Source organism: Mauremys reevesii, linkage group 3 (genome assembly GCF_016161935.1).
Source record: "Mauremys reevesii isolate NIE-2019 linkage group 3, ASM1616193v1, whole genome shotgun sequence".
NCBI lineage: Eukaryota > Metazoa > Chordata > Testudines > Geoemydidae > Mauremys > Mauremys reevesii.
Genome location: NC_052625.1, coordinates 142153196 through 142174147, shown reverse-complemented (window position 1 = coordinate 142174147; position 20952 = coordinate 142153196). Strand labels below are relative to the sequence as shown.

Genomic DNA, 20952 nt, shown 5'->3' with positions numbered 1-20952 from the left:
TAGACAAAAAAAAAAGGAGTACTTGTGGCACCTTAAAGACTAACAAATGTATTTGAGTATAAGCTTTCGTGGGCTACAGCCCACTTCATTGGATGCACAGAATGGAACATATAGTAAGGACACACACACACACACACACCCATGAAAAGGTGGGAGTTGCCCTACCAACTCTAAGATGCTAATTAGTTAAGATCATCAATTATCAGCAGGAGAAAAAACAATCAAGATGACCCATTTCAGACAGTTTGACAAGGTGTGAGGATACTTAACATGGGGAAATAGATTCAATGTGTGCAACAGCTCAGCCATTCCCAGTCTCTATTCAAGCCTAAATTGATGGTATCTAGTTTGCATATTAATTCAAGTTCAGTAGTTTCTCGTTGGAGACTGTTTTTGAAGCTTTTCTGTTGCAAAATTGCCACCTTTAAATCTGTTACTGAATGGCCAGAGAGGTTGAAGTGTTCTCCTACTGGTTTTTGAATGATTCCTGATGTCAGATTTGTGTCCATTTATTCTTTTGCGTAGAGACTGTCCGATTTGGCCAATATACATGGCAGAGGGGCATTGCTGGCACATGATGGCATATATCACATTGGTAGATGTGCAGGTGAACGAGCCCCTGATGGCATGGCTGATGTGATTACGTCCTATGATGGTGTCACTTGAATAGATATGTGGACGGAGTTGGCATCAGGCTTTGTTGCAAGGATAGGTTCCTGGGTTAGTGTTTTTGTTCTGTGGTGTGTGGTTACTGGTGAGTATTTGATTCAGGTTGGGGGGCTGTCTGTAAGCGAGGACAGGTCTGTCTCCCAAGATCTATGAGAGTAAGGGATCATCTTTCAGGATAGGTTGTAGATCTCTGATGATGTGCTGGAGAGGTTTTAGTTGGGGGCTGAAGGTGGCAGCTAGTTGCGTTCTGTTATTTTCTATGTTGGGCCTGTCCTGTAGTAGGTGACTTCTGGGTACTCTTTTGGCTCTGTTAATCTGTTTTTTCACTTCAGCAGCTGGGTACTGTAGTTTTAAGAATGCTTGATAGAGATCTTATAGGTGCTTGTCTCTGTCTGAGGAATTGGAGCAAATGTGGTTGTATCTTAGAGCTTGGCTGTAGACAATGGATCCTGTGGTGTGTCCTGGATGGAAGCATGTAGGTAAGTATAGCAGTCAGTAGGTTTCTAGTATAGGGTGGTATTTATGTGACCATCGCTTAAAATAACCAATGTAATACCAATTTTTTAAAAAGGTTCCAATGGTAATCTGCTACTCATCTGATAGAGAGGCTGATTTGAGTGATAAGACCAACATAAAGAATTCATTTAGCTTCTCCGCAATGGCCATGTCTTCTTTGAGTGCTCTTTTAGCACCTCAATCATGTAGTGGATTCCAGCGGTTGTTTGGCAGGCTACCTGCTTCTGATGTACTTAAAAAAAATTGCTATTTAGTTTTTGTTGGTTGCTTTTCAAATTCTTTTTGGCCTGTCTAATTATACTATTACTTGACTTGCCAGAGTTTATGTTCCTTTCTATTTTCCCCAGTAGGTTTTGACTTCCACTTTTTAAAAGATGTCTTTTGGTCACTAACTGCCTCTTTTACTCTATTTTTTAGCCATGGTGGAATTTTTGGCCCTATTACTGTTTGTTTTAAGTGATGGTCATAAACCAGTAGAACACCTCAACCTCTCTGGTCACTCAGTAACAGACTTAAAAGTGGCAATCTTGCAACAGAAAAGCTTCAGAAACAGACTCCTGAACTTGAATTAACATGCAAACTAGATACCATCAATTTAGGCTTGAATAGAGACTGGGAATGGCTGAGCTATTACACACATTGACAAGAAGGTGCGAGGATACTTAATATGGGGAAAATAGATTCAAACTGTCTGAAATGGGTCATCTTAATTATCACTACAAAAGTTTTTTTTTCCTCCTGATGATAATCGCTCATCTTAATTAATCAGCTTTTTAGAGTCGGTTGGGCAACTCAGACTAACACAGCTGCTACTCTGAAACCATACAGTTATCTAATCAGCAAAACCCTTCAGCAAATAATTTTGTATTTGTCATGTATTTCTATTCCTCATATAATAAAAAAATATATTTTCCAGACAAGATTAGGGAATCAGTAGTTTATGCACAAACACCCAATAGTGTAAACAGGCTTGGCAGGATTCAATTTAAACAACTGGTTTCTGTAAATGTTGGTTTCGTAGGACACAAATTGACAGGGGAAAAAAAAAAATCCACCCATTACAGTCAGTAAGTTCAGCCTCCCCATTCATCTAGCACCTGCAGGGATCAGGCATTACCTGTGGTTATGCAGGGAACCCTGTGCAGCCGCTATCATGGCTGCACTCCCTCACAGTGGGAGTTGTACCTGGGCAGGAGCCATTCAGTAGGAGGGTGGACGCTCCCGTAACTGGGTGGTTCATTGTCCTCCTCACAGCTCTGGCCAGGGGTCTCTGTGCCACCAGATCTCGGTGTCTCCCCTGCACCTTGTACCCAGGTATCTTGGGCCCCTTGGCCTCCCAGAGAGCTCTCTGAAGCCCACTGTCAATAGTGGGAGTCCATTTGCTGTCAGAGTTGCCCTAACCCTGAACCTCCCTTAATTTCCCCAAAAATGTAAAAATTAAAAATAGTTTAAAAAAATAGAAAACACCCTGAAAATAAATAAAAATAAAATTCTGCCAAGCTTACCCTGTAAACTAGCTATGTGATGCCAATTACACATGCACAATGAAAAAACAAATATGGACAAATTCCATTTACATGAACCTTTTAATTCAATACTTGCTGTTATCCTAGTCTTGGTTAGATCCCCTGATGTGAAACACATACTCAATACCTCTCAACTTTCCAATCCTCCCCCTTTTTTTCTCCCTAGGGGATTTTATGTTCACAAAACATTTTAAATAAATGTAGTTGTACTGTATAAAAACACATGCATGAAACATTTTATTTATGCAGTAGGCACTTCGATAAATCCATTGCTCAGGAGTACTGAATGAGTATTGAACTTTCACCTGTCAAATTTCTGCCCTTAGACCTGTGCAAACCCAATGAGTGTTACCAGAGGGCAGAATCTGGCCTTGCATGTTCTGTTTTAAATAACTGTGAGAAATATGTAGGAACTTTGAACTGAACTGTCTAGAAACAGACTTTACATAAAATAGTTTTAAAGTTCAAGGCATCCTTGTTTACCCATCTAGGAAATGTACTTATTTAATATCTGAAATGTGCGCTGCATACAGATGGCAGCAAGTTAGCTCAGTGGCACCAGAGAGGTGATTAGAGCAGGACACAAGTCTATGCCAGGAATCTGCACTTAAGTAGATTTTATCATTCACCTTTTCATTTAGCAATTAAGCAAATTAGGGCCTATGTTGAAAAAGCGGAAAAGGATTGGTGATGGACAGGATAGAAATGTAGCTTGCTATTAAGAATGTTAACCACTACCACTGCTTTATATCTCAGCAATAAACATTCCAGCATCTCCCACTCTAAAGAGATTTTTTTAAATTTAAGTTATGACTCATATTGCAAAAAGTAACAAAGACTTTTTGGTGTGTTAAAGCACATTCCATTGCATGTGTGAGAAGGCAGATGAGGTAGTGGTGGTAAACCAAAGCTGCTCTGCCTGTCTGGGCTGCAGAAATACTGAAGACATTTGCATCTCATTTCTCCACATCAAGAAACAGAGCAGCCCCAAAGCAGCATCAGAGATGGGACCTGCTAAGACAGCAGAAAAAGAACAGTTATCCTTTAGCGTTCTCCTGTCTGCCTTCAGACTGCAGTCCCTATGCTTACGAGCGCTATGCTTTTACTGCTTTTATCTGCAATGAGCTTTTTCTTAAAAATTCACACTGCTGTTGAAGCATCAGCACAACTCTGCCAATGCTAGCACTAGCATAGACCACTTGCCACTATATTACTTCTGTGTTGTATATACTTGGTCTAGACAGGCCTAGACCACACTGTGATAAAAACACCAACAGCCAGTCGATACTAATGCTCCTGCCATTGTTATCAAAGATGAAGCTTCACAGGTGCTACAGTAACAGTGAGAGAATTCAAGGGGAAAAGGTGCAAACAAGACTGCTGTCTCTCTAAGTAGGAACAAACTGGTTCTTGTAGCCATATATTGTGTTTTGAGTGGCAGTGAAGTAGAATGCAGGAATAGAACTCTGCATGGATACAAAATTTGTATCTGCATCCAATCCACAAAAAATGGTCTGTGGGTATCTGCAGATTTACAGGCTCCACTCATGAACATGCAGCTTGTTTCTAATCTCACCTGTAAGTAACACCCATTGTAATGAAAGACAATGAAAAAAAACAAACCAAAAAAAAAGAGAGACCCTTTTACATTCATACAGCACTGTTTGTCCTGACATATTCAAGAAACTATAAAGGAATTGATTTGCCTATCAAAAAAGTGCTGCCATCTGTGGAATGCAATCCAGCATTAATTCTGTGTTATTGAAAGTGCACCAATTGTTAGGAAGAGAAGCAAAGAATTATTTTCTCTACTGAAAGTAAAGTTCAGGTGAGAAGAATTTGGTGAGATTAGCCCTGCTTCATATGAAAAGTGCAATGAAAGCTTTAATAGCCACATGCAGACTAGAACAGTAACTCCTATTAAGATCAGGAGTATGCTGGGGCACTGGTTCATCACTGTCTTGATGACAAGAGTACAAGAGAAAGTTACAGTGGTCTGATATTCAGGATTTACTACATTCCAAGGAACCAGTGAGAGATTTTAAATCCAATTATTTGCTTAACTACAAAAGCAGGCAAAAAAATTCCATTTTCCAATAATACAGCACTAGTATTTTAATGAGATAATACTAATTAAAACCAATTATTTGATTACCACTTCCCTGAATTTAGTGGCTGTCATAACTGTTAAAACTAAAACCTGTTTTCCATACCATCTTAACACAGCTGCAAATCTTAGCTTCTACATGAGAACGAGTTATTTTTCAACTCTAGTAGTGCATAAAATATCAGATGTGCGAACTATCACATAACTGAAGTGGAGAAAGCATGGCCTAATTTAAAACAGGAATGCCACCTAGTTTATTTTAAAAGGTAAATGATTTACATAACTGAATTTTAAGCTGTTATGCTTCTGAACAGTTCTGCAAAAACAAAGAATTAGTATATCCTGACTACCATGGTTCCCTCAACCAAAAGAGGTCTTAGAGACTCTGAGCCCCATTCTACAACTGTTTCCATGCAGAAGATGGTCGCAAATGGCCTGAAAACATTAAAGAAAATAGATCGTAGCACCTATGGTAAGAGTTGTCAGGAGACTAGCACTCAAAATACCTCAGTCTTTACTGAGAGTGGAAATCACAGGAGGAGAAAAATAGCAAATATCTTTATTTAAGTTTAGTAGAACTATTCACTGGTATTTCAGAAAAAAAACATTCAACAAAAATAGCAGTGGAAGAAGCCACCCCCCAGCTCGGAGATCAAGGCAGATAAGCATAAAGTGCTTTCGAGGAGAGTCAAACTTTCCCCGTGTATCAATCCTGGGCCTGTGATCAGCTCCTGAGCTGCTGCACGCCGAGGTGCGGTGTGTGCGAAGGAGCAGCACCTGCTGGAGATGGCTTGTTGGATGAGGCACGTGGTGTTTGAGCAACGTGGGTCATGGGCTGAGGGGTTACGGCCGCCCCCGGGTGCTATTTGCAGAGCCCCTCGAGCCGCTCCAACGTGCCCTTCATGTCACGGATACGCCTGGCTAAGGCCGGCACGGGCTGGATGGCCAGGTCCAGCTCCTCGCACCGCGCCACCAGTGTGTACATGGCTCGGATGCTGGTGTCTACGGTCTCGCCCAGGCTCTCCACGCCGTCGCGGTAGGTCTGGATGCAGCCCACGCTCAGGGCGGTCAGGGCCTGCAGGCCGCAGTGCACGCTGCGCAGCAGCTCATCCACCTGCGCGGCCACCTGCCCGGCCAAGGCCACCAGGTCCCGCAGCGCCGCGAGGTCAACGGGGGGGATGGGGCTGGCGGCGGGCGCGCTGAGCTGGATCTTCCGCTGCAGGTTGCTGGCTACGAAGTGGGTGAGGAGGCCCTCGCGGCGCACGCTGCCCTCCAGCTCCAGCGCGCTGGCGATAGTGGCCCTACGACCCCCCGGCTGCCGCGCTCTCGCGCCGCGCTCCAGGCTCAGCGCCTCCAGGCTCCGCTCGGCCCCGAGCTGCTCCTGCTGCCCGGGCCCCTCTGCTTCCGCGGCAGGACCGCAGCGCCCCTCCGACATAACCGTCGCCGTCCCGGTTCCTCCCCCCGGCGCCCGCTAGAACCTGTAACGAGAAGGCGAGCGGTTCCGCAATGTTCATGCCTCTCTTGATTGGCTATGGAGTAGGGAAGGGGCGGGATCTATTCTGTTTGTGCCCTGTCCGATTGGCAGATGCTACCCAAAGAAGACGTGACTCTTTCGGCTTATCGGTTTCCGGATTGGCCTGTTTTGAGGGCAAGGGGGCGAGCCACGTTGTGTTTGTCTCTCTTCTGATTGGAGACGATATGAAGAGGGCGCGTCCTGCAAGTGTTTGTGTCTTTCCGGATTGGCGAGGGCGGTCCTATTATGGCTTCAGTCTCTTCGGATTGGTCATTGCCAGAGAGAGGCGTGTCAGTGGCTGTGCTGATTGGCGCGGCGGCGGAAGTGGGCGTGTGGCTCTCGAGTAACAACACTGGGGCGCTGCTGGCCGTTCCTCTCACTCCCCCGCCATGTTCTCCTAGCAGCGGATCTGGGATTTCACCACCATCGAAGCCTACAAAGTCCCCGCGGACGCTGTGCGGCCACTTCCCAGCGCCCTCTCTTCTCCCCCGCGCAGCTGCGAACACCCGACTCCCGCCATGGTCACCACCACGGCGCCGCCGCCCTTCCTAGCCCGGCTCTCGGCAGGCACCGAGGACGCCCGGCGGCTGCCCCCCAGCCTCTTCCAACGCCTCATGCGGGGGGGCAACAACTGCGAGAACCAGCCCAGCTGCTGCCTGGCGGGGTCGGGGGGTAGCGCGCGGCCGGCGCTGAAGCGAGTGAGGCGGAGAAAGGGAAAGATCCGGCCCAGCCCTTCGGGGCTGCTACCGAGCCGCTACCAGCAGTACCAACAACACCGCGCTGGCCTGGGCAGGAGGGCCCCGCTGGGAGCCCCCGGCCCGGGAGACGTTCCCACGCTCCCAGTACCAGCCGTTCCCACCGCCCCGGCCGAGGAGCCCCCCGCATCGGCCCCCCCGAGACCGGCGCCCAGCAAGCCGCTGAGGAAGGAGGTATGGGGCGGGTGCGGGCTGGAGCCCCGGGGAGCGGTTCCCATTCTCCCCGTTTCGGGCGGTGGGGGGAGGGGAAGTTTCCGTTACGCTCGCGCTCTCTCGGGGCAGGGAAGAGGTGCCGCTCGCGCTGATTGGCTCTGGGAATCCACCAATGCGGTTGGCGGCTGCGCCCAGCAACAGCCGGATTTAGCCTAGTGGCCGCGCGCCCGGGGGTGACGTGTGCGGAGTGCAGCGCCCCATGGAGGCGCCCGGCTGCCACGATCACTGCAGCCGCGCCCCCGCCCGGATGGGGAGGGGAGCGCCCGGCTCCTGCGCTGGACGGGGTCCGGGCCGGAGCTCTCGGCTGGGGGGCGGGCGAATCCCGCCAGAAGCGCGCTGGGCTCCCGGGGACTCATTCACCCCGTCCAGCTCGTGGAGTGACAGACAACAGTAGGGCCATGGGGGGACATCGCTTCCCCTGGCTGAGCGAGCGGGGGACGTTCCTCTGCCGCCCAGCACCTGGCTGCTGCTCTGTCCTGCATTATTTGAATGTCTGCCTTTGTCTCCGCAGTTCTTGAAGAACAAGTCTGAGAAGGCTCCCGCTCCCCACTGCCAGCCTGTTCACAGCCTACACCTGGGTGAACAGCCCAAGAGTAACAAGCAGAAAAGCAAATGTAACGTGCCGCTCACAAAGATCGCATCTGTGAAAACAAATGAAAGTAACTTTTGGCAACTTTCCGTGTCGCCTGAGATAATTGAAAAGCAAGAGAAAAAGCCGCTTAATAACACTGAGAACTTCAGAAACATGAAATCAAAGAAACCTGGTTCTCCAACTGAAGTGAACCAAAAAGAAAGTTATGCTGGGGCAAAGTTTAGTGACCCGCCATCTCCCAGTGTCCTTCCAAAGCCTCCCAGTCACTGGGTGGGATGCACTATTGAATATTCTGACCAAAATAAGGAGCTGATGGCAGTCCATTTAAAAACTCTCCTAAAAGTTCAAGCATAACTCGAGATTTATGGGTAGTTACAAAGAGGACTCCATCCAGGAAATTGAAACTTGCCTTGTTGCAACATGAAATATAAAAGGACTGTCAAGTCTTATAATCGCAAACTTTTGTACTCTATTTTTTATGGCTGTGTAAATAATGTACATCATGTAATATGTGTATATTCTTGTTCATACTTTGAGAGGTACATTTTAGTTTTGTTATGAAAGGATGTATTTTGCACTGCCCAAATGGTAGATGTTTTGTATATAAAATATGGACAGCTTTAAATGTATGCTTGACACTTGGAAAGACTTGACTAATTTGCACAAGGTAATGACATTTTGAATGGAGAAAGCAGCTCATTAATCTCAAGGTTCAGACTCAACTGTGAACGGCTTAATGCACTACTGAAAAGTTTTGCAATATGTGGCACAATCCATTGTAAACATGGAATTTTCATCCAGATGTGAATTGTTGATCTCTGCTCTGGAAATAATATCTGGAATTCTTGTACATTCCTTTGTTACCAAGCTAATTTTTGAATTTGAGTAAAGAATCTAACCCATCAATCTGAGCACTGCTTACTTCCTGAAAAGGAGGAGCAGAGCTTTTTTGCCATAAATACAATTGGTTACTAAAAAAAAATAAAATAAAAATAATTTGGCCTCCCCTTAAGCATGTCTGTCTCTTGTGTGAATGTATTATATACCTAGAGGTTTTTTAGCTTTCATTATTTTTGAAATAACATTTCAAGCTCTAACAGCCCTTGTGCCAGATATTTACTTATTTATGCAAAATGAAACCTTAGTCAATAGTCACAACAGCAATTGTTTTGAAGGATGTTTTAAAACTTCATTTTAGTTAAGTTTGCGAATTATAACTGTATCAATAGTGCAGCACCCAAATCAAGGTTGTTACTATCTACGTAGTAAGAACAGTCATTAAAATTAGTTTGAATTAAAGAGCACTGATGTGAGGACAGTGTGGCACTAAGAATGGTTTGTAGGTGACTGCTATCTCAAGCCAGGTAAGGAAGAGAATGGAATATCTGAAAGTCCTTTTAGGATGGAAAATTTAATTTGTCCCAGTTTGTAGGCACTTCTGAAAATTTTACCCACTGGTTATTCCTGTCATCTGGTGCCTTGAATATACTAAAACAGTTGGAGATGTAGGGGTCTGAAAAAGCTCTACTGAAGGAAGTTGCAGTCTCAATGGTATTACTATGCTTCCAGAAAAACTCTGCATAAGCTGGACTACATGAGGAAGCTCTGATGATATAGTTATACAGGCAAAGCATTTGTAGTGTAGACAAGGCCTTCAAGATTGGTGAACAGTATCAGGCCATTGAGGAAAGTTCATGATTCATATCTCTAGAGGCTTGTTGCAGGGCAAGTGTGCCTCATCCCTGGTGGGGTGGGGTAATTACTTCCTTGTGGTTGCATCCTTATGCCCACCCCTTGTCTTGGGGTAGTGTGGCCTAGTGCTAAAAGTCAATATGGCTGCTCTCAAGATTGTGTGGCCTAATGGCTAGAGTCAGGGTGACAGCCCCTTCTCACAATGTGGCTCTCCCATTTGACTGGGGTGTATCACCTAGTAGTCAGAGTCAGTGTGGCTGCCTGGCTCAGCAAGGTGGTATGACCTAGTGGCAAGAGTCAGTAGGACCACCCTCTCTCAGGGCTGTATGGCCATTCAGTAAGGTTGCCCTCTCTCAGGGCTGCCCTAGTGGCCAGAGTCAGTATAACTGCCCCTTCCGTGAGATCGTGTGGCCTAAGTCAATAAAACTGCCCCTTCTGTGGGACTGTGTGGCCTGTGAGGGGAGTGGGCTGCCACCTTAGTGTGGGTGGCATGTGGGTATGGGTACCTGGGCCCTCCCTGCCCCCGCCCTCCCGTTTCACTCCACCTGGCTACACCACTGCACTGCAGTTAGAGAGTGGAGCCAGGAGGTAAATAACAGTATGTTGGTGGTGTGTGGGTGGTGCATAGGAAAGTGTTTTGTGACAGTGGCTGCAGGGGAGCGTGGGCGGGGAGCTGTTTGGTTTGAAGAGCTAGTATCTCCTGGAGCCTGTCAACTTGGCGGTCCATAACATTTAAGAGCTGCTTCTTTCTGGTGTACCACCTTCTCCTTTTGGTCCCTCTTCTTGCTGTCCTGTCACTCCTTCAATTCCTTTTTCTCAGTGGGGGAGTGCATCATAACATCATGGAGAAAGTCCTCCTTAGTTCTTCTTGGCCACTTTCTAATTCTGTGCAGCCATTCAACTGCTGATAACAAAAGGAGGCTTGGCTCCCGAGGTCATCTCTGTGAAGTTTAAATGTAACATGTTACAGAAGCAGTATTGTTTGCAACACAGACAACACTGAATCAGTGCTTTACAACACAGCCAGTACTCTCACACCTGTCACTAACTGGCTGACCCCAGGCAAGCACACATGAGCCATAAGACCCCCAAAATGGTGAGTACTACAGGGGCAGGGTAAATCACTCTTTCCAAATGCTGCTGTACTGGGCACATGGCTCTGGGAGAGAGCCAGCACTAAAGAAGGGGCCTGATAATCATTCCTGTCCCCACGCTTTCCACAGGCTATGATTATTCTGGAAGATATCTCGCTGCTGAGGGTGAGCAGGGAGTCAAGGGAGGGTCTTCTCCAAGCCTGCAGCTCCTGACCTGGCCCCTATGCAGTTCGCCTGTGTGCAGCAATCGTTTTCCCTCACCACCACCCATGATGGTGAAGTGGTGCGGGAAAGTTACCATTAATGGGGCAAGAAACAAAGCAGCTCTGCCAAGGAACCTGTGGCAGCAGATTACCCAGTATCTCCATGAGAGTTTTCTGGAGATCTGAGGGAGATTCCTGTGAAGTGAGGGAGTCAATCAACAGCCTGTTCCACTGCTCAGACTAGGCATGCGGTGGGAGACAAGCCTGCTTTCTGCAATCCTCCTGCCCTCAACAACTTGCTTCAGCAATTCCCATAATCAGATTCACCTCCCAGGGGCCTCCTCTGGGGTAGAAAAGAGCTCCTGACTGCATGCATCTCTGGCCTCCGAGTCATCCTCTGCCTCTGGGTCCCCCTCCCCCTCTTCGTCCAAGATTTCCTCCTCCTCTTGGCTCAGTCCACTCTCAACTGGCACGCGAGCCAACAAAGTATTCACAGGGGCCTTTGCAGTGGAGGTGGGGTCACCACCAAGTATTGCGTCCAGCTCTTTGTAGAATTGGCAGTTCTTGGGCGCAGCACTGGAGCAGCGGTTTGCCTTCCATGCGTTGTGGTAGGCATTCCGCAGCTTCTTCACTTTTCCCCTACACTGCAATGTGTCCCGGTCATGGCCCCTTTCTGACATGCATTGTGAAATCTGTCTGTAGGTATCATAATTCCTATGGCTAGAGCGCAGCTGGGACTGCACAGTCTCTTCTCTTCAAATGCTGATGAGGTACAGCAGCTCAGCATTGCTCCAAGTGGAGGATTGCCCGGTGCGTGAAGCAGGCATGGCCACTTGGAGAGATGTGCTGAGACCACTGCACACATCCAGGGCCAGCCTTAGGCATACACAGTATATGCAGCTGTGTAAGGCACCATGAAAGTTGGGGCACCAAATTGCCCCAAATTTCATGGTGTCCTAGGCAGCTGTGTGCTGCATACGCAGCAGTACCAGCCCTGGTCACCAGCCCTATCCCTTGGCTGGCAACCCCTGCAAGGGGCAGAGCCGTCCCTAGAGGGTGTGGGGCCCCGGACAACTCCTTCCGCACTGCCTCTTACCCTTCTCCCCTGCTCTGCCTCCAGCCTGCCCCCATTCCACCTATTTCCCCCAGCAACTCCCACACTCACCAGCAGCGGTGGGAAGTGGAGCAACCTGGCCCCAGCCGACTCTACTCTGCCAGCTCCCAGCCATGGCGCTCCACTTCTCGTCACCAGTAACTGCAGGGAAAGGATCGCCCTTTATTTATTTATTGTAAAATAAATAAAGAAGTTGCTATTTATTGTAACGAAACTATTTTAATTGAACAATTGTTACTTCTGTTGTTAGTGCCAATCTTGGTGACACCTACCTTTAAGGATTCTTACGGATTTGTATTATATGGCCCTATTTTGCACACATGGGAAGTTTCTTCATGAATTTTTGCATAATTTGGTGCAGGCTGATTCTCCATAAGAAAGTTGTGATGGTCTATAATCCTAACACAACTAACTGCTACACCAAATATCCACATGGAGGAGGAAATTTTGATAAAAGTTCGCATGCAGAAGGGCCAGTAAAATGATTTAATAGATTTTCAGGCAATAAGGGACCATCGTTCATGTAGTCTGACCTCTGGAATATCACAGGCCATAGAATTTCATCCAGTTACCCCAGTATTAAGCTAGGTAATAATGTGTGGGTTAACTAAAGCACATCTTCCAGAATGGCATCTAGTCTTGATCTGAAGACATTAGAATAATAGAAATGTAGAACTGGAAGGGACCTTGAAAGGTCATCAAGTTCAGGCCTCTGCCTTCACTGCAGGACCAAGTACTGTCCCTCCCAGATCCCTAAATGGCCCCTTGAAGGATAGAACTCTCAGCCTTGGGTTTAGCAGGCCAATGCTATCCCTCCCCTCCATTAGGAGATGGAGAAGCCATTATTTTCCTTGTTAGTTTATTCCAATGGGTAGTCACACTCACTGTTAAAAAAAATTCTGCCTAATTTCTAATTTGAATGTGTCTAATTTCCAGCTACTGGTTCTTGTTATTTTTTTCTCCACTAGATTAAAGAGCCCTTTAGTACTGTTTTGATAATTGGGCCTACAAATTTACCCTAATTTTGAGGTCAATTGTGAGAAATGAGTGAAAGTTTATAAAATGTCAGAATAACCTATAAAAAAAGGTGCAAAAGGGAGACAGACTGAATTAATCCAAATGTAAAGGCCTAGTGATGTAATTCAAAGACTGTGTTAATATTATGTATGGTAAACAAGTATGGAATTGGAACTCAATAGACCAAAATTAGTATGTCAGAAATTAGGTGTAATTTGTGAACAAAATAATGAGGGGATGGGCTATTCTGCCCACAACTCCCTTTTGTGATCTTAAAAGAAAAGCCTTTACAGGGAAAATCAAGCAGAAGAAGCAGCTGTCTGCCAACAACCAGTGCAACAAGCTTTATCATGGCTGCCATTCCCACCATCTCCTGGGATCCTGGCATCTAATGGAACGCTGTTGGGCTTTAATTGTTCTGATCCTGAGAGATGTGTGCTAGCCAAGGGACAGTGAGAAAGAGGTGTGTGTAACTTTTCTGATCCATGGCTGTGAGTGCGCTCCCAGTACTATCACTGTTCATTGTTTCTTTGGTTTATGCAGATGTGTCCTTGAGGAATCACTCCTCCACACCGGACCATCAGATAAGGCTCCGACCCAGGAAGAGTAAGGAGGATATGTTCTGCAAAGTGCTGCTGTCAACAAATGCAACACTTAACGAAACGAGAGCATGCAGGGAGACAATCAATGGAAGACTCAGGCTCGATAGCCAGGAAAAGACGCAGGGGCATGAGCAATGATAAAGCTCCTGGAGGGCAGACAGAGATGTTGAAGTCCCTCATTACCCTGAAATCTGAGCGCATCTGTGCCTGACTCCCACTACCTCCAGCCACTACAGAACTCCAGTCTATGACCTTCCCAAACTCTCCCACTGCATTCCTTGCATGTTCGCAGTCCCTCACAGTATCCTGTGCACTCCACACCTAGGAACTGGTTTCCCAACGAAAGCTGGAGTTACGCCTAGCTGTGAGAGCCCTAACCTCGAGACTGTTTGAAAGAATTGGGAACTTAGTGTAAAGAAGATAAGACCAAGAGGGGCATATGATAACGGTCTCCAAATATATAAAAGGTTGTTATATATGTGGTGTGTGTGAGGTCATGTTGGTGAGGTGGAGTGGTGCAGTCTGCATTATGAGGTCGCCCTCATACCAGACAAAACCATGTCTGGTTTTATCTCTGTGCCAGCCAGGGAACAAAGGTTGGACTAGCAGAATGGTGGGGTTTAAAACCAGACAAAAGGACAGCCTGGACCATTGTGAGTTTGTGACCATCCAGGCTGACCTCCTTGGAACTCAGGTCACAGAGCCTCCCCAGACTCAGTATATATTGAGATATACCAACTCATAAAATTGGAAGGGACCCTGAAAGGTCATTAAGTCCAGCCCCCTGCTTTCACTAGCAGGACTAAGTACTGATTTTGCCCCAGATCCCTAAGCGGCCCCCCTCAAGGGCTGAATTGACAACCCTGGGTTTAGCAGTCCAATGTGCAAACCACTGAGCTAGCCCTCCCCCCTACAAATTTGGTAATACCCACTGAGCATCTTATCAGGCCATTGCATCAGGGAGGGCACTCCATCACCCACCCTTAGGTGCCAGAGAGCTTCCCCTCCCATCCCCCAACTCAGTACCCCACCGCACTGCCCTGGGTATTGCGGTCAGAGAGAGAAAGCCGCGGGGAAGCCCCGCCCTTTGCCTCTCCTCGTTGTGTTATTGGACCGTGCACCTGTCACTCAGGCTATCTAGTCACTGCAGCCCCCAGCATGGGGCGGTACGTTTCCCAGCAAGCCCCGCGGGCTGGTCCGCTGGCAGAAGCGGGTATTTGCGAGGCGGCGCGGGGCGCTGCGCTCAGACAGAGCCATTGGCGCGGAGCGCGCGCCTGGTGATGCTCAGGGCCTCGTTTCCGAGCCGCTCACCTCTTGCGGCGGCTTCATGGAGCCGCTGGAGCCGGCGCGGAGCGGCGCTGCCGCCGCCGTGTCCCCGGCAGCGCTGGGGACGCTGAAGCAGCGGGCGGCTGAGTGCATCGAGCTGAGCGCCGGGCGGCTGAGCGCCCTGAGCCGGGAGATCTGGAGCCGCCCCGAGCTGGCCTACGAAGAGCACCAGGCGCACGGCGCCCTGACCCGCTTCTTCTCCTGCGCCGAGCTGCCGGGGGCCGCCTGGGCCGTGCAGCCGCACTACAAGCTGGACACGGCCTTCCGGGCCGAGTGGGGCCCCGCCGCCCCGGCCCCGGCCCCGCGGCCGCTGCACGTGGGCTTCCTGTGCGAGTACGATGCGCTGCCCGGGATCGGACACGCCTGCGGCCATAACCTCATCGCCGAGGTGGGGGCGGCCGCGGCCCTGGGCGTGAAGGGCGCCCTGGAGAGTCTGCCCCAGCCGCTCCCGGCCGCGGTGAAGGTGAGACCCGGCGAGGGAGGGGGGCGATCCGTCGCTGGAGGCGGAACCTGCCCGGGGATGAGGGGAGCTGGCCCGATGTGGTCCCCATCCCGTTGCTGCCCAATACATGCTCTCATGTCCCAGGCTGAGCTCTCTCCCCGGCCATCAGGAAGCCTGGGTCTCCAGCATGTCTGCTCAGTATTTAACCTAAGCACTTTCCCTAGCCCATCCCTGCGGGGTTTATTTTTCTGCCAGTCGGGTTTTTAGAGAGACAAGGTGGGTCAGGTAATGTCTTTTATTGGACTGGCTTCTGTGGGCGAAGGAGACACTGGGAGGTCTTAAAATGTGTTTATGTAACTGCAGCCTTGTTCTCACCAGCCTTTGTTATACTGCAAGGTGTGGCTGTTTGCGAGCAGTCAGGGTTGGAGGCTACAGCGGTAGGGCATTGCAAAGCACCCCAGGTTACAGGGTAGGGATGACCGAGGCCCCCTCCCCCTCCACTGGTCTGTGTAAACATGAAATTTTGTCTCTCTCACCAATGGAAGTTGGTCTAATAGAAGATATTACCTCATCCACCATGTCTCCGTAACATCCTGGGACCAACATGTACAACACCACTGTGCACAACAAAATCAGGTTGTTGACAATTTTACTGACCCCTATAACCTTCTCTTTTAGATCACAGTGCTGGGAACTCCTGCAGAAGAAGGTGGAGGTGGCAAAATAGATCTCATAGCAGCTGGTGCTTTTGATGATCTGGATGTTGTTTTTATGGCCCATCCAGCACAAAGTGATGCAGCTTATTTACCCGATATGGCTGAGCATGAGTAAGTAAGACACTTTGAAAGACACTTGATTGATTGCTTTCTGTACATCAGAACCTTTTCAGCAAAGAGAGACCTGCCTTTAAAGTGGTTAAACTTGGAGTCTGGTAATCACTGGTATTCCTCATGTATAATATATAGCCAGTTCATGAGCAAGTTGATGTACTCAGTACTGAGCACTGAAACCCAGTTATTGTATTCTCCTAAAATGTAATGTTCAGGCCTGCATCTGTTATGTTTACAGGCGAGTCTCATCTTAACGCTGGGGTTACATTCTGCTGTCAGCGCGTAAAGCGAAAAACGCGTATAGTCAAAATTACATTGAGTGTAAAGGAGGGCAGAATCGCCCGCACTACAGGAACAGTATTTAAATTGTTTTTTTGTTTTTTGCCGAACGTGCAAAGCTGAATTTGTGCATGTTAAATGCGTGTAAGATGACTTGCCTGTATTGTTGCAAGAATTTTAGTGTTAATATCTAGTCAGGGTAGCAAGTGATATTTCATTGATAAAACTTAGATATGTCATGCTTATGTTAAGGAAGCCAACACAAATCCTGGCTTTCTGCAATTCAGCTAGTTAGAAGTAATGCATTGTTATATAGCATATTCTGTTTCTGGGAAAATATTTGTCCATGTTGGTGCCACAAAATTCTACTCCTGAGTTGTCTTTCTCAGACAATTGCTATATTTTATTGCTCAACGGTGCAGTCTTTTTGTGCAAGCTGTATATTTTTCAATTCCCTGAAGTTCTTTATTCTCCCTTGGACTGATTCTGTTAATGTTCCAAAGCAAATATTTGTGTGCATCTTAAAGCCTTCTAAAGTAAATATTTTCCAATTAAATTTTACTTAAAGTAGGATTATTTCCGTCCACAGTGATAGATACAATAGTGTTCAAACTAAAGCACTGTCAGCCTTAACTGGAACAGGGAAAACATTCAAACTCTTGACTTGGAGATGACTTTGCTTTCTATTGTAAAGCAGAATGAAAGCTAGTTGGTAAACAACCTTGTCACTAATCTCAAGAGTGTGAAATGCTTTTTCTTGAAGAATCCATGTATCATGGCTTTTTATATACGGATAATATCCAAGGATTCAAGAGCCAGCTGTAATTTTTTTTCTCCATTTACTCTGTTGGTAGCCAACCAGTTTGTCCCACTGCTGCTTCAAATTAATCTTGAAGATTTGTTTAATAAAAGTTCAGAGGTTATGGCAGTTATGTAATTCACCAGAAATAATCTGTCCTTTTCACAAGTAAATTTACTTACGTTATATATGAGTACATAGCTTCCAGGTTTCATAACAAAGTAATGAAAATGTGTGATTTCAAGTTCACATTAACTTGGCAGTGCCTGCCTCTGGGTTAGTGTCTCTGAAAAGATGTTGTTTTCTCTCTCAAGCAGATGATTTAACTAGTCTTCAGCCTCTGAGGTTTTTTTTTTTTTTTTTTTCTCCTTCATCTGTGTCTCTGGGACTGATTGCAACCTGCCCTTCTGATCTCAAGGAAACCCCCCGCCCCCCCCAGAGTAAAATAGAGTAGCCTGTGCTCAAGATTTTGCAGTCTGTATTTTCTCAAACTTATTTAATCTACAAACATTTAAGGCTTATTTGATCCTAGATGGTAGTGAGTAGTATGTTTCTGCAAATGTTAACTGCTTCCTATACCTAAAACTTCATTAATGTGAATGTATAACTTATACATATTATGGTTTCTTTTGACAGACTTCCATTTAATAGACTCCTGATTCCTGTCCACTCTCCTCCTTAATCACCTCATTCTTAGTTTTGCATTGTTGAACAAAAGATCTGCTTCTTCCTTCTGAAGTGAGCTGTCTAGTGCTGGGGGGTTCTCAAACTGTCACAGCGTGGATAACTGTCAGATTCTTGTGAAAAATCTCTTCTAGGCAAGGTTGTATGACAGTCCTGTGGCAACAACAGAATCTGCATGGAAAAGTAATGTTGGGAAAGTCTATACTGTTGCTCTTAACTTCCTCTCCCCTTCCACTTTTCCACTGGGTAGAAACCAGGAGGAGAGCAAGCACTGTGAAACATGGCCTGCTCCCTGTGTACCATCACTAAGGCCTTGTCTACACTGGCAATTAACAGCGCTGCAACTTTCTCGCTCAGGGATGTGAAGAAACACCCCCCTAGCACAGCAAATTGCAGCGCTGTAAAGCCCCAATATAAACAGTGCCCCAGTACCATGCCCCTTGTTGAGGTGTGTGTGTTTTTTTTTTTTTTTTTAAAGTGCTGGGAGAGCTCTCTCCCAGTGCTGTGGCAGCACTTTAGCGTTGCGAGTGTAGACTAGCCCTAAGTCCTCCTGTGGACCAGTTTTGGGACCTTTGAACTAGGAGTTAGTGCATAAGATTTCGACGTCTGTCCGGGCTCTATTCCCAGCTATCCATTGCAAAAGTCACATCTATACTCATTCACTTCAGTTCATGTATTTGGAAAATGGTGATAGGATTGTTGAGGTTTAATGTTTGCCTTGGATGAAAGGCTGTCAGTAAGTTTGAATGATTGAGTAAATGTTTTTGTTAAAAGGTTCTTTAGGAAGCTGATAGGTTGTTGAACTAAATAATCTCTTTTCCCCCAGAATGCTTATAGTATGGATTGGCTTCATTTTTGAAGTTCAGGTTGCACAGTTTTGCAGCCTTGCAAAAAGTTCTGTTTTATTCAGTTAAAATTACTGGGTACTTTTGTGCTAGGCTTCTGCATTTCTAAAGGCTAGGGTATATTTTGAGGTATTGGAGTCAGGAGAGAGGGAGGAAGAAGGAATGTATTTTTGGGGCTTGTAGAAGTGCAGGTTTTATTTTAAGACGCTATAGGTGCATTCACCTCCATATTTGAGGCTTCTTTTCTGCCATCACTAGCCCCAAGGAGCTTCAGAGCTAACTTACATTTCGGCTAATGTCTTCTGGCCACGGGTTATAATTTTTTGCTTACACTTGAATTAAGTTATACAAGCTGTTTCTGAGATGGAAGAAAAAAGTATGTGATAATCACCTTTAAAGACTGTTTTGTGTCTTTGCCATGTCTTATTTCAAATGGGTTGTCCTGGAAACTTCAAATGAAGTACATCCAAAAACCTTGGTGAGATTTAGTTCATACTCCATTTCTAAGTTGGAGGAAAAAAAAATACTCAAGAAGGTGTTTGTGGGGTTGTTTTTTTGGTAACTTGGAACCTCAGAATGGGGTGATCTGGCTCCAGTGGATTTGGGACATGCATGACTGGTGAGAACATCAGCTTTTTAGTTTAAAAATACAAAAAACCCAAAACAAACTTCTTCCCTTTTGTGGATATGCAACCCCCTTCTCAAACTACCCCATGAACTGTTTTCTCTTGCCTAATACCAGCTATTGGCTGGCAGCCAGAGTTCTTAACCCACTCCTGGTATCTTCTCTGCCCCTTTCCCTCCACTTCCAATCTTGTAGCTCTATTTCCAGTACGTTCCTTCAATTATTCTCAAGTTGGTTCCCACCATATCTCTAGGAAAAATGGTCTTTCCTTTCTCTGGTACCTGAGCCAAACTTCCACTTCTCTAAGGCAATAAAGTTGCATGGCATTGGGGGGGTTACTGGATAATGAGAGCTCTAAAAACTTACTTCATGCCACATTTATGTCGCTAGGAAGAGGCCAGGAAGCTCTCCAGACTCTGTGCCCTTGGGTGAGAGGTTTAGGTCAGAAGCACCCGGGCCGGATGTATCTTGTAACTGACTTCAAGTAATCGTTCCATCCATTACTTCAGTAGGCTTCCATTCTGTACCAGGTTCCATAGATTCTTGCTCCAAGTTTCACATTTGCTTCCTTGAGCATTCTATTAAAACAAATCTGTTGCAAATGTTTAGGATTAGTATAAATTTAATCTTAACTTAATTTCCAAGTATGAAAGGCTGCAGTTGATGCACCCAAATGAATTTTGCTGGGTAGTGATAATCTGATCACTAAAGGACAAAGTTAATTAACTTGAATGCCTTATCTATGACTTTCTATATTGCCAAACCAGGAACTGGTGCCGTACTCATCAATAAAACATATTTTGTTAGTGATCATTAGAATACCTTACTCTGAAGTATACAGTGGTTATATTGTTTTTAATCACCTTTGTGACTATAATTCAGCGCGTGCTCTACAGATAAAATGATCTTCAGCATGCGATGTGCCACCAATTAAAAAGTGTCATTAAACAGTGAACTTCTCTTGTTGTTATAAACCTCTTAGGCCCAGATAATGGAACTATAGGAAGCACACATAAACAACAAAGGGGTACTAGCAAAGCATCATACTGTCATACCTGTGCATGTAGTGCAGATTATAAAACCAATAATCTGGTGCACATGTTTAATGCTGCATGTGTTCAGTGTTTCATCTGCAAGTAATATCGTCTCCAAATTTGAGACTTCAGACATCAAGATTTTAATGAAAACAGATGTAAAAGGGAAAATAAGCTGCTAACAGTTCAGTCGCTTTACAAATTCTATCCCATGGACAAGTGTTTTCTTTATCTTCACCCTTTAACTTTGAATGTCCTGAATGTCTAACTATCATGTTTTTTTCTTAATTTACAGAGGTGGGTTTGTTTTTGTTTTTGTTTGGGGTCTGGGGATGCATTTAATTTAAAGCTTAAATAGTCTTAAGGAGTTTGTTTTCAAAACATGAGTTCTTGTTAAGGGAAAAATGTTGATACTGATTGCAGGTAGGCATGAACTTAAAGATATGGATTTGATACTGTCAATATGGAACTTCAG

The 20952-nt window shown here is 46.1% G+C and overlaps 3 protein-coding genes across 6 annotated transcripts in view; 2 read left to right on the top strand and 1 right to left on the bottom strand.

Annotated features, from left to right (window-relative positions):
* Positions 1 to 4811: 4811 nt before the first annotated feature.
* On the bottom strand, positions 4812 to 6290 carry LOC120400378 (BLOC-1-related complex subunit 6-like). Its single transcript, XM_039528846.1, has one exon. The coding sequence runs from the start codon at positions 6251 to 6253 to the stop codon at positions 5681 to 5683; it is 573 nt and encodes a 190-aa protein (XP_039384780.1). The 5' UTR covers positions 6254 to 6290; the 3' UTR covers positions 4812 to 5680.
* A 530-nt stretch (positions 6291 to 6820) lies between these two features.
* On the top strand, positions 6821 to 8903 carry PNRC1 (proline rich nuclear receptor coactivator 1). The gene is made up of 2 exons (XM_039528844.1): positions 6821 to 7260; positions 7811 to 8903. The coding sequence occupies exons 1-2, from the start codon at positions 6850 to 6852 to the stop codon at positions 8243 to 8245; spliced, it is 846 nt and encodes a 281-aa protein (XP_039384778.1). The 5' UTR covers positions 6821 to 6849; the 3' UTR covers positions 8246 to 8903.
* A 5485-nt stretch (positions 8904 to 14388) lies between these two features.
* Positions 14389 to 20952, top strand: part of PM20D2 (peptidase M20 domain containing 2) — a 29945-nt gene continuing 23381 nt past the window's right edge. The window contains exons 1-2 of one of the 4 annotated variants that reach the window (XM_039529233.1): positions 14389 to 15402; positions 16060 to 16208. In XM_039529233.1, coding sequence (XP_039385167.1) covers positions 14941 to 15402; positions 16060 to 16208 — 611 coding nt within the window. In that variant the 5' untranslated portion in view covers positions 14389 to 14940. The remainder of the gene's footprint in view (positions 15403 to 16059; positions 16209 to 20952) is intronic. The other 3 variants (XM_039529232.1, XM_039529231.1, XM_039529229.1) reach the window with 3 other exon arrangements.